The following is a 14,935-nucleotide window of genomic DNA, read 5'->3' as shown; positions in this document are numbered from 1 at the left end:
CTCCATGGCTCCACCCCTTGCACCTTCGCTGGCTCCATATAGGCGTCGGGTGTACCCAATTCGTACCGCTTAGGGGACGTGCGTTTGAAATCTGACATTTAATCCGACAAGGATTGCACGGATATTCGCCATATCGATTTAGAAGACGTTTTATGGGGTTCATCTTGCTGGGGTTTAAATGTGAGTGGAGGTTTGGGGTGGAGCAGATACAGTGACTGAAACCCACATCTCTACCCACCCTACCATCAACGCTTTGGGGCGGGAGTGTAATGACGGTCATGCACGCATTAAGACTACACAGATTTTGTATTTAAGAAACACCTTTCTTCCCATTTACATGGATCTAATCATTACAGTTTCCACGCTGGTCACAATTGTCGGGTTGGTAAAGGTTGTAACGGCTGTAACCGTGGTGTGGTTGCCATTACACATGTGTTATGTGTGCATGGCCGTATTTGGAGCCATTACTGCTTTTATGGACATGTAAGCTGAAAAGGCAAAGATATAAAATACCACCGTTCCTTTACCAACCAGCTATTAATCCACAAGAAACAGGAACTGTTTTTATGTGGATGTATGCGGGGTTGGTTGTTTTGTGTCCATTTTGTTATTTATTTGGTTTGACTTATGGAATGTGAGCTAATTCTGGAGACAGTGGTATTGTCTTGTTTTCAGGTAGCGTTTTGCGATAGGAGACTTAAAATAAAGCAATTTGTTTGCGGTGAAAAACATTATGTCTTCGTTTCGTGTGGGTCTGGCCTCCGTCAGTGCCGCAGCACCTGCAGTGTCTGAGTGACTGAGTGTTGTTTTATGCTGTAAGTCACACAACAATATCTATGAGGATTGTTGGTTGGTTCCAGCTGTCGGCGGCGGTCTGTAAATAATAGAATCTGGACCATCCAGTCATCAAAAACAAGAGCATCGATCAAGGTCACCGATAGACGATGACATGTGTTGACCAAGTCAGCGAGCCTGACCACCCGATCCTGCCAGTCGCCTTTTAGGTCAAGCAGTGGTACCTGGAAGACCAATTCTACACCGGATCCTCAGAGGTTGCATGTCTTTGGCATGGAACTCCACCAGCCAGTTGGAGGCAGAAAATATGTAGGAATCTGGTGAATTACTGCAAGGAATGGTCATTTGGCCAACGACCACATTCACCACAAGAAGTACCGTATTTCCCAAATTAACGATGCTAAGAAATAAACTTATCATCGAAGGCCCAAATGACCAACATTTGGTCCCCACATTTTCAAATCATGGCCATCGTGAAATGAAAGAGTTTTTGTATTAAACATAAAACAAGATACAGAGATTCACAGTAGAGGTTTAATGCACAATGGAAACGAATCAAATCTAAAGTAATGGGTGACAAATATATTGTCAACTCACCGAAGTCATGGCGTGAGAGTGAGAAACGTTTTACTGAATGTAACACAGTGAGTGGTCGGGCAGCGGTTATGTAGGTCATGTTATGATTCAAAATGTATCAATAAATTTCTCATAAGAGTCTATATATCCAGCGATGCACACATGTACTTGAATCCTTTCAAACCTACATCAACTAAATGATAATAATTTTCAGCAAATTGGCCAGTTTGAATGCATCAATTCCATTAAGCAACGACTCTCAACCACTCTGGACTTCATGGCCACATGGACGTTCATTTAGCATTGTTCTCAGTTCGATCCCTGGGTATCTCAACCCTTTAAAAACATTAAAAAGTAATCATGCTTCGCCTAAAGTAATAAAACGCGACACGCGACATGCGACATGCGACAATGCGAATATTTTGATGAATTGTCGCGTTGTCGCAATGTTGCGTGTCACGTTTTGTTAAAACATTGACCATAGTATTATAAAGTACTGACTAAAACGCGACACGCCACAATGCGACAACGCGACATTGTGACAAAATATCACATTGTTGCGTTGTCGCACTTTCATTTCCAATTTAAAATTTTGTACAGTGAAATGTTGCATGAAAGCACATGCGTGTGTATGTCGCCATTTGTTTTACGCTACAGTTGAGATGAGTAATTGTCTGCTCTCCTTTGCATTATTTCGTATACACAATGATCAAATGATTTTTTTAACATTATTGCACAGTTTTTCAAGAATGGCTGATCGAAGCCTTAACATGCGTTAAACCCCTCATGAAACACGTATCCTACCAAAACTTCTCAGTTCGTTTCATACATGTACATAAATAGCAAGCAACACCAAGTGAGATGCTATGTTTTCAAGTCATATGTTAAGGGGTTCTGTTGTGACGTCAGTTATATGGTTTTAAATGTCAATAGTATTACACTATAAAGGAGATACTTAAGCAACGCAAGGCCTTTGCCACTATGAGTAAGTGTGTACCCTTGACCTAAGTGACGTAATCTTGGGTACATTCATTACTATAAAGCAAACTGGTATACAATAGTATACACTCCCTTAAATGCTTTACTTTGGTAACAGCAAAAGAAATCAACACGAAGATCAAAACCCTTTTCACACATAAACACACCAGTCAGAGACCACAGTTGCTTGCCATGAGCTATCTTGTGATAGCCCCAAACCCCATAAATAAGTATTCTGTGCACCCTGGTCATAATGCTACCATGGATATAATGCCATTTGTTGCCCGAACGGATTTCCTGCCTATATAATACCCTGTTTATAAAGCCAAACTGCATGTAATGCCATTTGCCAATGGTTTGGGGAACAAAAAGTTATAATGCCAGTTCAATTGGCTGCATGTAGTATAACCTTAATTAGTTAGTTGACATCACATTAAATAGACTTGCAATCTCACATAGCATAACACATGTGAGAAGACACATCCTTGCTACCTACAGCAAGTCACCTGCTGCCCCTATGAGAATAGGAATAAACGATTCATTCATTCATAGACGCTGGGATTATCCAGACATTCAAGGCTCTCTAAAGCAGACATCACCTCAAATACCTTCTAACTGCCGCAAGTCGTTATGCACAAACGGCGGCAATAATAAACAGGACATACTGCACATGACAAATATGTTTATTGTACAATGTAATTCCGCTACAACGTAAAACCCAGTGTTACTTAAACAGTACATGTAGTAAGTTTGCCTACCCATACCAAATACATTATCAAATCAACGAATGATGGAAGTATGCGATTAAAGTGTTACAGTTAATGTTATGTTAATCGTGGTAGAATGTACCTATCATTTATCGGGTATCACGCTGCCGAACTGACAGCTATGAGTGGGGCGACGAGGCTAGAGATCTGTTGTTCTACGTCTACTTAAATCAGAAACACCAAACTCGCCACAGTAGTGGTGAAACTATGGCTTTGGGTCAACTTCCGGTCTATGTTAGGTAGGCGAGAGTTTTGTCATCCCCGAAGTAGCGAAGGGATGGCACTTCCGGTGTGACGTCATGTGGTCCAGTGCCTCTGATGGGGTGGACTTATTATGGAAAACCAATCGCTTCTGCGCCCACTCAGCCATGCGAGCGTTTTGGACCAGTTAGATACTTCTACCACGAAGAGACATCCCTTCGCTACTTCGGGAATGACAAAACTCCCATAGACTTAACATTGACTTGCATGACCAAAAGCCTTAGTTTCACCAGTACTCACAACCACTTGCAGCTGCACGGTAGAACTGAATCACATCGTGAGTGAATGGAACTGTGGTTTCAACAGTGTGGAAATGTAAACTTGCTGCTTACACCGTGGTCAAGAAAAGTCCAAAACAACTGAATTCAGTAGAAGCAGCTCAGGTTGTAGGGGTCCTGGAACATTTTATTCTTGATCAAGTAAACATTTTGATACATAATGACATTGATTAGTTCAGTGAAGAGGCTTTGTCATCTTTAAAGGTGACCGCTCCATGCTTTCGTCGTCCTTTGCGAGAAGAACCCAGCATCCGTTTGGCGAGATGGTCACGGAGGAGGAAGGGGTACAGCACACATGCAGACGTTCATTACTCTGAAAAGCCAAGGAAAATACATAGGTGTCAATACAACTTACATTGAGTATGGTCTGTGACAGAGACTGCTCATCACACTCAACATGTTTTCGATGTTTCCATGCTCATGAATTAAGCCATTTCAGTTTTCAAGCTGAGCATTTTAAGAATGATATTAGTATTTCTAATCCTACACATTCTTGAAAACGTGGTTGTAAATCTACCAATTCAAAATGTGAAACAAATAAGAAAAAGTATTGGACGAGTGTATTTTTTTACCTTTCACTGCAGATCAATGTAATGAAACATCTTTTGTTCAACTATCTTTTGTTCATGATCCTTCATGCATTACCTACTATGTTTTTACGTCTTGGGAATAAACCATCTTGGCATCCTGGTTTCAAGTCACGCGAACCTAATCATTGTGCATGTGCTGTTTTGTTGCTTTTCATGGCGTTATATTTCAAAGTTATCAGCTGAATTTGCATTTTTTTTATTGATTGTCCCTACAAGTCCATATCGAAAGGCATCAGATGCATTTTCCGTTGCACGTGACCTTTAAAGTTTGAAATCGATGATACTTACTACATCGATAATGAATAACAAAAGTGCATGTATGCGTTCGCTTGTGAGAGGCGCTGTAACCAAACACACGAGGTTAACGTGACGTACTGGTGAACAAGAATATGGTTTGCATTTGTGTCTACTTACTTCATAGATAATGACTATCAAACGTACATGTATGTGATCGTTCGTTAGTGTTGCTGTAAAATGAAACACACCTTGTAACTTACACATGGCGTCGAGGTGAACAAGAATATGTTTTATTTTGTCTTCCAAAGATTGTTTGAAAACCTGTCTGCCTGGTCCCCTGTCGGCTTTGTGGCAGTCGCGCTCCCTCCACAAGAGTCCTTGGTCTTCATCTGTCCACGGAATGTCTTCTTGGCAGTCCTCCTGCGTCTGGGGAACTTGAAGGTCCAATTCTGTCCCCAGGATGATGCCGTCTACGGTCCTAATAGGAAAGGTATTATTACAGATCTTCCACCCAAGGTAAAACTTTCACATTCAGTCCTGTCCCATTCCATGGCTGGACCTCTCCTGTGGATTGCCGATTGAGCCGGGTTCCATTCTTTACCATTTTTACGGCTAATCACTTGCTCTTGTTGTGCTTGCTTGGGTCTTAAATTGTCAGGTAATTCTTGAAGAATGGCATGATTGTCTGCAATCCTTTCTTATTATGCGTTCGGCTCTTCATCAGATTTAGAGCTCCAATAATGTCGTTGTACACCTCTGATTTTCCAGCACAGTATGTTTTTCTACTAAATGTACAGAAATGTGCAAGGCTTTATAACAGCACTGAGCAGTTTCTAAAATAACAAACTAATGTTTTCAAAAAACAAATTCTCAGCATTCTGTCAACGTGTAATCATTGCCTCGATTTGGATTATAGTTCACTACGAAGACGTCTCTGATAGCAATATTTTCGTATATGACGTTTTGTTCACTCGCGTATCAGCTTCGTCTTCCTAGACGTTACTGATATCCCGATCAATGTGAGCGACACACTGTACCCGAAATGAACTGTAGCTGTAACCCGAACCCGAGTTACAGTTATGATCTTCTCAAGTACACTCCCAAGTATATGCACTGAAACACTACACCCAACCACGTGCCGCACGTGATCACGTGATCCTACACACCCGCCATCACCCAGTGCATGTCTTGAGATCTAACCATGAAACGAGGGATTACCGTTCTCATTGCTATCTTACTTTACATATTCCAAGCAGAATGTATAAAGACATGTGTTAAGAAAAGCTCATGTTCTTGTATGGGAGACAATGGCATGGTAGATTTATCTCCCTTGGCGAAAAACGGAGGTCCGCAGTGAGTACTCATTTCCCAAGTGTGAAAATGTGAATGTCGTTTTACTCCATTTCAGAAATATTGCAACTGAAGATGAATACGGTAGGTACTCTGGTTACCATAGCGAAAGTTTTACCGCTTTAGGTCGGTAAGTAGATCACGGCACTTCGCGAGACCTCAGTACTCTCGTTAACAATGTACACTTGGTCCTGTCTAGTAAAGTCACATTTGGCGGTCTCGCAGTTTGGAACCAGAACAGAGTCTTGAGTATACGCTTGTCAGCGGAAATCTAGTACCGGAAGTAAACTGGGCCTCGACTCGCATATCGCAGATTGGAGGGAACCAGGAGTAGCGCTTCACGCGACCTTCAAGTCCTGAATTGAGACTGAATCACTGTGTGGGACCCTAAATTAAAAGTTGGAATTAGTGAACACTCAGATTTATAGGGAATCGAAACCGGTCTAACATGTTAACCTCTAAGCTACCTCGCCGCACCTATTATGAACTGTCGTTTTACTATGCGACATTCTATGTGAGGGATGCGGTTTAGTATGTCCGAACCAGTCTGTTTGGATGGTATCTATTTACTATTTGTGTCAATGAACACAATCGGTGATGTGCTCCTTCAGTTTCATGCGTAGGATACTTCGTCAGAATCCCGCTGTGTTAGTCTGTCGTACGGACCCTGAAGCAAATATATCCAAGAAAGCCCATACAAGTCTAGAAAATGTGGCATGTCTAGATTCAGGGTGAACATGAAGAAAGCCTCAGGGTTCCATTTCATTATATTATTTTTACTATGAACCTTTTTCAGTAAAATGTGTTCATTTCAGAGAGTAGTTGTTAGTATCCCGCTGTGTGTGCCCCAGCGCTAAATTTTGTTGCCTAGTTGAAAACCGTCCTGAATCGTTCTGATGAATTTGAGTTTTGGTTTGTAAGTGGTGGGCTGTCCTTGCGGGTTCCATTCACAATATTCGTTCTGGCGTTTGATCTACATCACCTAGAACATGACTCATTAAGCTGCTAGAAAAATGCATGTCAACCTGTGTCAGAACTATGCTAAACCTCACATATCCACGCACTAACTCATGAGTTCTATCCACAGGTTTAAAGACATATCGGCAACGACTGGAGACCAATTTTCCTGGAACCCATGTACACCCTTCACAGAGAATGACTGCAAGAATGTGGCAGTGAGTATCTTCTGGTTTCAGCAATGATACCACAGACATGTGAGAATTATGTTTCATCCAGCTTGTAGTAGTTTCTGTAACACATATAGTTGGTTCATTTTACATATAAATTATGCGGAACACTGATATTTTTTCAGCGGAACTGAAAAGTAAAACAACTGTTCTCAGGTAATTTATATTTATCCATCACTCAACGGATCGTAAAAGGTATTATTGGTTCATTTGTACTAAAATTTAATTCATTCAGTTAAAACTGTGGTAAGAAATATGTCTCCAACTACATGATTCTTGAAACGTTTTGAAACGTTGTCAAAAAGCAAGGTTGTTGATTTACAAGGGTAGCGTGTTTGTGATGCATATAATGAGTGCTATTTTACCTGATTTTATTAAAAAAAGTAATAATTTTTATAACTAGAAAAATAGAAGCATTCGTTGAATGATGACGAAACGAATTTGTAAAACATGATATATATTTTCACAAATACTAATCACATACGATATAATCATCTGTAGAGGTAAAGTATATTACCCTCAGTTCATGTTAAATCATTCTGAGATACCTTAAGGTGTTTGCCCGTTCAATTCGAGTAATGGATCTATGTTAACAGAAGGTGCGAGGATGACATGCTTCAATGTACATACCACGAGTATAAATGACAAAACCCGCCAGATGTGTTTCCCGATAGTTAATATAAGAGTGATGTTTACGAGGGAAAGGCACGATAGTGTCTGACGTGATCAACCACCACTGTCAAACTCCGTAAAAAGTGACGAACAATAAATGAAAGGTGAAGAACAATGAAAGAAAGGTGAAGAACAATAAATGAAAGGTGAACAACAATACATGAATGTTACTGCATTTCTCACACGAGATGGTAGCCACCTTCAGGCTTCGACTACTCTTACTACTGATGCAGACTTAAGGTGAAGAACAATAAATAACAGTCAGCACGAGTCACACACGAGACGGTAGCCACCTTCTGGCTTCGAATACCTTTACTACTGATGCAGACTTAAGGTGAAGAACAATAAATGACAGACAGCACAAGTCACACACGAGATGGTAGCCCTCTTCAGGCTTCGGCTACGTTTACTACTATGATAAAAACGAGCATGGCATGTTTATCTGTACAAGGAATCACCGAAACTACCACTGACAGCTGATGGACCAAACATTGACTGTTTCTAAGGTGGTTCTACTGATGTGCTTCCTTTTGTCTTTGGCGCAACCGTTGTTAAAGATCCCTGGCTCAGATTCAAAACGACGTAATATTTCGTTAACGAGTGTGATACTGGAGCGGTTGAGATAAGGAGACAGAATCAAAAGTAGCCTATGAGCATGCCAACTAGTGTACTTAATAAATGTCCACAGCGTGTTCTGAATGTTCTTAAGTTTCAGAACGTTGTCAGACACCTTAGTAACTCAAACATCATGAGTGAGTGAGTGAGTGAATGAGTGAGTGAGTGAGTGAGTGAGTGAGTTTAGTTTTACGCCACTTTACCAATATTGTGGGCACTAGAAATGGGCTTCACACATTGTACCCACGTGGGGAATCAAACCCAGGTCTGTGATGACCGGGCATTTTACTCACTTGGCTAAACCGCCGCCTTTCAAACGTTGCAAGTAGCCATCTGTCCCTTATCAGACACCAACAATCTTCATACACAGCATTCACGTTACATTCACCTGATGAAGAAGCATGAATTAGCCTTGAAACGTCATATAAAGACTAAAAACAAGTTGCTATCCATAAAAAGTCGTGTATTCACATAAAAGATCCACCTTCATCCCCAGGCGTGTCAAATCCAGAATATCAACCCACCTGCCTACTTTAATATCGGCACACAGGACAGCGCCAAGTTCCAAGTGAAGAATGGAGTCTTGACCTTGACCTACTCGGCAACGACGTTCCTTGGATCAGAGCTTGAAGACGGTTTTACCAGGTACATCCTGCTTTATTCTGTTTGGTCACATGTCACATGTCACGTGTGTTATTCTGACAGACGTAAATGTCACAAATACATCCTCATATATGTTTGTCTTCAAATCGCCATGCTAATTCATAGGGATATGGCTCTATTGCCTGTTTTTCCTACATTTACGTCAACAACTTGCAGTGCTCGTATTTTGTTCGTTGCAAATATACCGCTACAATTGTTGTAACTTAAATGGATCATTGTAAATACGTATTGCTATAGCCGCGTCCGCAATTATAAAGTTCCTTTTGAAACTGTTCCGTCTGAATCACAAATGTGTAAATGATTTGAAATAAAAGAAGCTACATGGCACTATACCACCTACATTACTCTGGCCTGGAAACGAACTAGTGATCAACAGCATGAGCATCACTATGTTAGCAAGTCTGACAATCCAATAAACACCCACGACAAATATGGGTTGCGGAGGATTAATCAACTCAGGTGTCCATGGTTTCAGAGATTTTGGCTGTATTCGCACTATTTGCGATTTGCTGTTAAGTCTGAAGCAGCTCCTCACCCCATGTGATATGGCTGGGATATTGGTTAAAGCGGCATAAAACTAAAGCCACTCCTTTTGTTGATAGATGCGACTTATTGGTCCTGACTATAGTAACGTGATCCCCGTAGATTATTGTTTAATACTGTCAGAGGACATAATGTCACAAGACTATCTGTCCCACAGTCGATCAGTTACTGGCCTTGGATTTGGTTGCCACATGTCTTCGTAATGCATTCGGACAGATTGGTGATCATGCTGTTGATCATTGGAATGTCTAGTCCAGGCACGGTTAAGTACAGGCATCTCTGATAAAGTTGAAGTATTGATGAGTGCGGTGTTAAACAAAAAACACAATGCGCACTATACAACATCGCACAACGCACAACGCACAACGCACATCGCACACCGAACTCCGCACAACGCACAACAACGCACATTGCACATGGCACACCACACACCGAACGCTGCAGAACGCACAACACAACACACAACGTACAACGCAAATCGCACGTGGCACATTGCTTACCGCACAACGCATACCGTTACACTAAGTCGTCTTGCAGGACTGCCATCATTACTCTGGTATGTGACAAGACGGTCGAGGGCACGCTGAAGGCTACTGGGGAAAAACCAGCGAAAAGTGGAAAATACGTAAGTTCTTCTCGGTAATGTAAAACATCTTTGAACGTTCATGTCACAAAAACGCCAAAGTATTTAAGTATTCAGTATATAGGATAGTATTTTGGTAAACCAGTGACAATGGATATTACGAATGATAACACGACTGGGACATTTTGCATTTCAAACATAAGCAAAGGACTCACGCTGATCCATGGCACAAAGATATCGTATACGATATTACTGTTTGTTGTGGTGTCTTCAACGTTTCAGTTTATTTCTTTTTAAGAATGGGACTTCTTTGATGGGTAAAACATATTTGTTAAACACATTCTGACGTAATTATTACCAGCTGTTAACCTTATATTTCCAAATTATATATCCAAATATGGTTTAAGGGTCGTAAATGGGACTTGTTTTATTGAATATGAAAATGAAATAATCTTTTTGTTCACCTACATCAAATCTCAAAGCAAATAGTCAAAAATGTCTTCAATATAGTCCTCAGACTGAACATTCGTGTAACCTTGCTGTCATGCCCCTGGTGGAAGTTTTAAAAAAATGCACATGTACGTTGAAAAAGATAATGAATGGTCCGTCAGACTAAAATATTCCCAGGGTTTTGAAATGAAGGGTATTGTTATGAGCATGGAAATCTGCAGTACCGTTATGTGTAATTTCCTCATTAAATGTGTTGAAACAGCTCATGACACTCACCAGCAAGTATGCCTGTGAATCATCCGGGTCGGACGTACCGGGGACCTACACTTTGTCTGTAGGAAGTATCATCGTTATAACGTGAGTATACAGTTAGGGTGAAATCCCATCCTTCACTATAACGGCGTCAGTGTGCATTAACCTATGAGTGCAAACAATGAATTTATAAATCATTTGCAAGAAGAGGTGCTCGTTCTCCACGCTGGACATGTGATATCAGTGTGTCTTGTTTTGTTTAGATTGTGTTGATATCGCCAGATCTATGCACATAATGTCGATCACGGGATTGTCTGATCCAGACCTGATTATTCACAGACCGCCGACATATAGCTAGAATATTGCGTAGATTGATATTCAAGCTGTTGATCACCGGATTGCCTGGTCCATTAGATTATTTCCACACCGCTGCCATATAACGAATATTTCCGAGAGCAGCATAAAACTAAACTCATGCACTGTTTGGGCTATGTTGAGATTATAAATGAGATGCACGCAGCATCACTCGCCCCTTTCCGTAACCTACAAGACTAATCCCAATGTCTATGAAAGTTGCGTGCGAACACACAACAAACCAATTACAATGCACATATGAATTCGCCTAAGCCTTAGAGTGGTCAGGCTCGCTAACTTGGTTGACATATATCATTGTATCCCAATTGATGTAGATCGATTTTCCTGCGGTTGATCACTAGATTTAGTGGTCCAGGCTCGAATATTTACACACCACCGATATTTTATAGCTGAAATATTGCTGAATTCGGCGTTAACAGCAAACAAGATATGTAAATGATGAGGTTTTCGGAGTTGCACATGCGCAATAGCACTGTGGTCTTTGGGAAAGGACAGAAGAGCTGTATTTTCCCTTTAACGAATTCTCAGCTTCGAGGAATTTATTTCGCTTTTTCAACCAAACATGTTCAAAGTAATTGCTTTTAGCAATATTCCAGCAATATCACGGCGGGGGACACCAGAAAATGGGCTTCACACGTTGTACCCATGTGGGGAATCGAACCCGGGTCTTCGGCGTGAACGAACACTTTAACCACTAGGCCCCTGGCTGAATGAACCCGTACCCGTCCCCGGTACACTTACTAAATAGTGGGGGTGACTATTGAGAGGGAAACGACTATTGCAATAGCGATAGTTTGTTGTAACACAACTATTGCAATAGAGGTAGTCTGTTGTAACACAACTATTGCAATAGAGGTAGTCTGTTGTAACACAACTATTGCAATAGCGATAGTCTGTTGTAAACACAACTATTGCAATAGCGATAGTCTGTTGTAACACAACTATTGCAATAGCGGCAGTCTGTTGTGACACAACTATTGCAATAGCGATAGTCTGTTGTAACACAATCTGTTGTAACACAACTATTGCAACAGAGGTAGTCTGTTGTAACACAACTATTGCAATAGCGGTAGTCTGTTGTAACACAACTCTTGCAACAGCGATAGTCTGTTGCGACCAACTATTGCAGTACTATTGCAGTAGTGTTCTTCTCCTGTCTCATTTAAAGTCATTTCCCAAATAGATGTATGGTTTATATGAAATAAAAACAAGTTAACGTAGTTTCAGTTTCTTTAATAACGGACAAGAAGCTTGAAACCCAGATCAAGTAAACAGTTAACTCAATAAAACTGAAAATCTGCAGCCAAGCATCGTGTATTTTGCACTGCGCATTTATCAGCGGAAGTCAGTTACTAAACTACTAGTCACACACACTACATATGTATCGATAGTTTGCCTTTTTCTACCATCGTTTAATTGCTACCGGAGACTCAACGCCTGCAATCCAATTCCTCGTTACACCCTACTAAATAGTCTGTTGGATATCTTGGTGTTCCAGGTTTGTATCGCTGCTTGTGGTGTATGTTGCTGTCGGCGTCTCTGTGCAGAAGTTCGTGAGGAAAGCGGAGGGCAAGGAGGTTATCCCCAATCTCGGTCTATGGGCTAGTCTCCCAGGTCTCATCAAGGTAGACCCCCACACCAGCTAAACTCAAGACAAGTTCAGAGCATCTGTTTGTTTGTTTGTTTGCTGTTTAACGCCGCACTCAGCAATATCGCAGTTATACGGCGACGGTGTGTAAGTAATCCAGTTTAGACCTCACAACACGGCGATCAACAACATGAGCGTTGATCTGTACATGCCATCGTATCCTAACTGCGTAGATTGGTGCTCATGACGTTGATCACTGGAGCGTCTTGTCTAGACTCAGTAATGTACAGACCATATACCTGGAATATTACAGAAGCCGGCCATACGTAAGTAATCATTAGTGAACTTTCCACAGACTTACATTCCATAAATTGAGCAGCATTTTCTTTCATCCTTTCGTTGATTAGTTATCGAGTGACCACTTGACTAAGCACCATAAGTACTAATTATTAATCTCATAGACAGCCGTGTTAAACCTGATTGCTATCTCTAATATATGTTGTTTGGATAGTTGCAGTTTTCTTCATAATCATCGGGTTGAACGAAAATGTGTATATAGCTGCATAAGATGGGTTCCCAGCTGGTAGCAAGTATTGAAAGCAATTCGACCGAAAAAACATTTATGAAAATTATTCTTGCAAGAGTTCATTCAGGTATATAGGAATTTTATAAATGATAACTCTCTAATTGTCAACTACTGTAAGTGTGAACAACAAACCCAGCAACAGCCAACCATTGTTTTGTGCACCATTGTGCACTAATTTAGGCATGGCTCTAGGAGAATCTCTGTTGTTTTGATTACTTTTTGTTGAATATAAACATGTGCAATGGCGACCCTTGAATTATCTCCCTTGCATTGCAGGCCGGCTTTATCTTCACTGTAAAGTGCGGTAAGGGCAGTCAGTATGACAAGATCTGAGACGTCTTCAAGATGCCCATGTCGGTCATTCTTGTGTCTGCAATCACTTGACAGTGTGACGAAGTATGGAGCATGACATTCCAAAACTCATTAACGTTCCACCAAAAGAAACCACTACGACATCAAGTCGAGACTGCCTCGTTTTCAAACAGGACATGAATACTAATGAGCAAACTTTAAGAAGAACCGTCCTGTTTTGTGATGACGAGTAATAAGTGTGTTATGTGTGTGATTTGACAGTGTAATTAATTGTAATAAGTACATATAATATATATCGTTTATAGTCTTTTACCCTAAAAATATTACTGACCAGTTTATGCGTTTGTGTTATTTATGTTTCAACCACAATAAATATTTGTCAACCTTCGTGGTACCTAGCCTAATGGCTATGGCGTCCACTCGTCCACACTGAAGACCTTGGCTCGATTCCCCATACGGGTACAGTGTGTGAAGCCCACTTCAATGCTTAGCTGTGTACGGCTGCGAGGTCCTAAAGGGTAGTAATGGTATGCGAAGTGGTTGTGTTGGTAGTGATAGTAGTTCTAGTAGCCGTAGTAGGAGTATTATAGGTTGTGCCAGTAGTAATAGTAGCCAAGGTAAATCTACTGATAGTAATAATAGTAGCCGTAGTAGCGATGTATGTAGTAATGGTAGCCGTAGTAGTGGTGTATGTAGTAATGGTAGCCGTAGTAGCGGTGTATGTAGTAATGGTGCCGTAGTAGCGGTGTATGTAGTAATGGTAGCTGTAGTAGTGGTGTATGTAGTAATGGTAGCCGTAGTAGCGGTGTATGTAGTAATGGTAGCTGTAGTAGTGATGCATGTAGTAGTGGTAGCTGTAGTAGTGGTGTATGTAGTAATGGTAGCCGTAGTAGCGATGTATGTAGTAATGGTAGCCGTAGTAGCGGTGTATGTAGTAATGGTAGCCGTAGTAGCGGTGTATGTAGTAATGGTAGCTGTAGTAGTGGTGTATGTAGTAATGGTAGCTGTAGTAGCGGTGTATGTAGTAATGGTAGCTGTAGTAGCGGTGTATGTAGTAATGGTAGCCGTAGTAGCGGTGTATGTAGTAATGGTAGCCGTAGTAGCGGTGTATGTAGTAATGGTAGCCGTAGTAGCGATGTATGTAGTAATGGTAGCCGTAGTAGTGGTGTATGTAGTTTTTGTAGCTGTAGAAGTGTTTGTGATAGTAGTAATGATAACCGTAGTGCGTAGTAGTGCTAGGAATAGTGCTAATAGTAGATGTAGTTGTGATGTAAGTA

At 41.0% G+C, this 14,935-nt stretch overlaps 1 protein-coding gene across 1 annotated transcript; it reads left to right on the top strand.

Moving 5' to 3' along the window:
• The first annotated feature begins 5,683 nt into the window (after window positions 1-5,683).
• LOC137256645 (uncharacterized) lies at window positions 5,684-13,701 on the top strand. The gene is made up of 7 exons (XM_067794555.1): window positions 5,684-5,835; window positions 6,920-7,007; window positions 8,803-8,951; window positions 10,050-10,137; window positions 10,808-10,902; window positions 12,671-12,797; window positions 13,623-13,701. The coding sequence occupies exons 1-7, from the start codon at window positions 5,684-5,686 to the stop codon at window positions 13,677-13,679; spliced, it is 756 nt and encodes a 251-aa protein (XP_067650656.1). The 3' UTR covers window positions 13,680-13,701.
• Window positions 13,702-14,935: the final 1,234 nt, after the last annotated feature.

Source organism: Haliotis asinina, chromosome 11, assembly GCF_037392515.1.
Source record: "Haliotis asinina isolate JCU_RB_2024 chromosome 11, JCU_Hal_asi_v2, whole genome shotgun sequence".
Taxonomy (NCBI): Eukaryota; Metazoa; Mollusca; class Gastropoda; order Lepetellida; family Haliotidae; genus Haliotis; species Haliotis asinina.
This window is presented reverse-complemented; position numbering and strand designations above follow the sequence as displayed.

Coding starts and splice junctions, on each gene's coding strand:
- LOC137256645 (XM_067794555.1), top strand. CDS start 5,684: ATGAAACGAGGGATTACCGTTCTCATTGCTATCTTACTTTACATATTC. Junction 10,903..12,670: donor GGAAGTATCATCGTTATAAC/GTGAGTATACAG, acceptor TTGGTGTTCCAG/GTTTGTATCGCTGCTTGTGG. Junction 12,798..13,622: donor GTCTCCCAGGTCTCATCAAG/GTAGACCCCCAC, acceptor CTTGCATTGCAG/GCCGGCTTTATCTTCACTGT.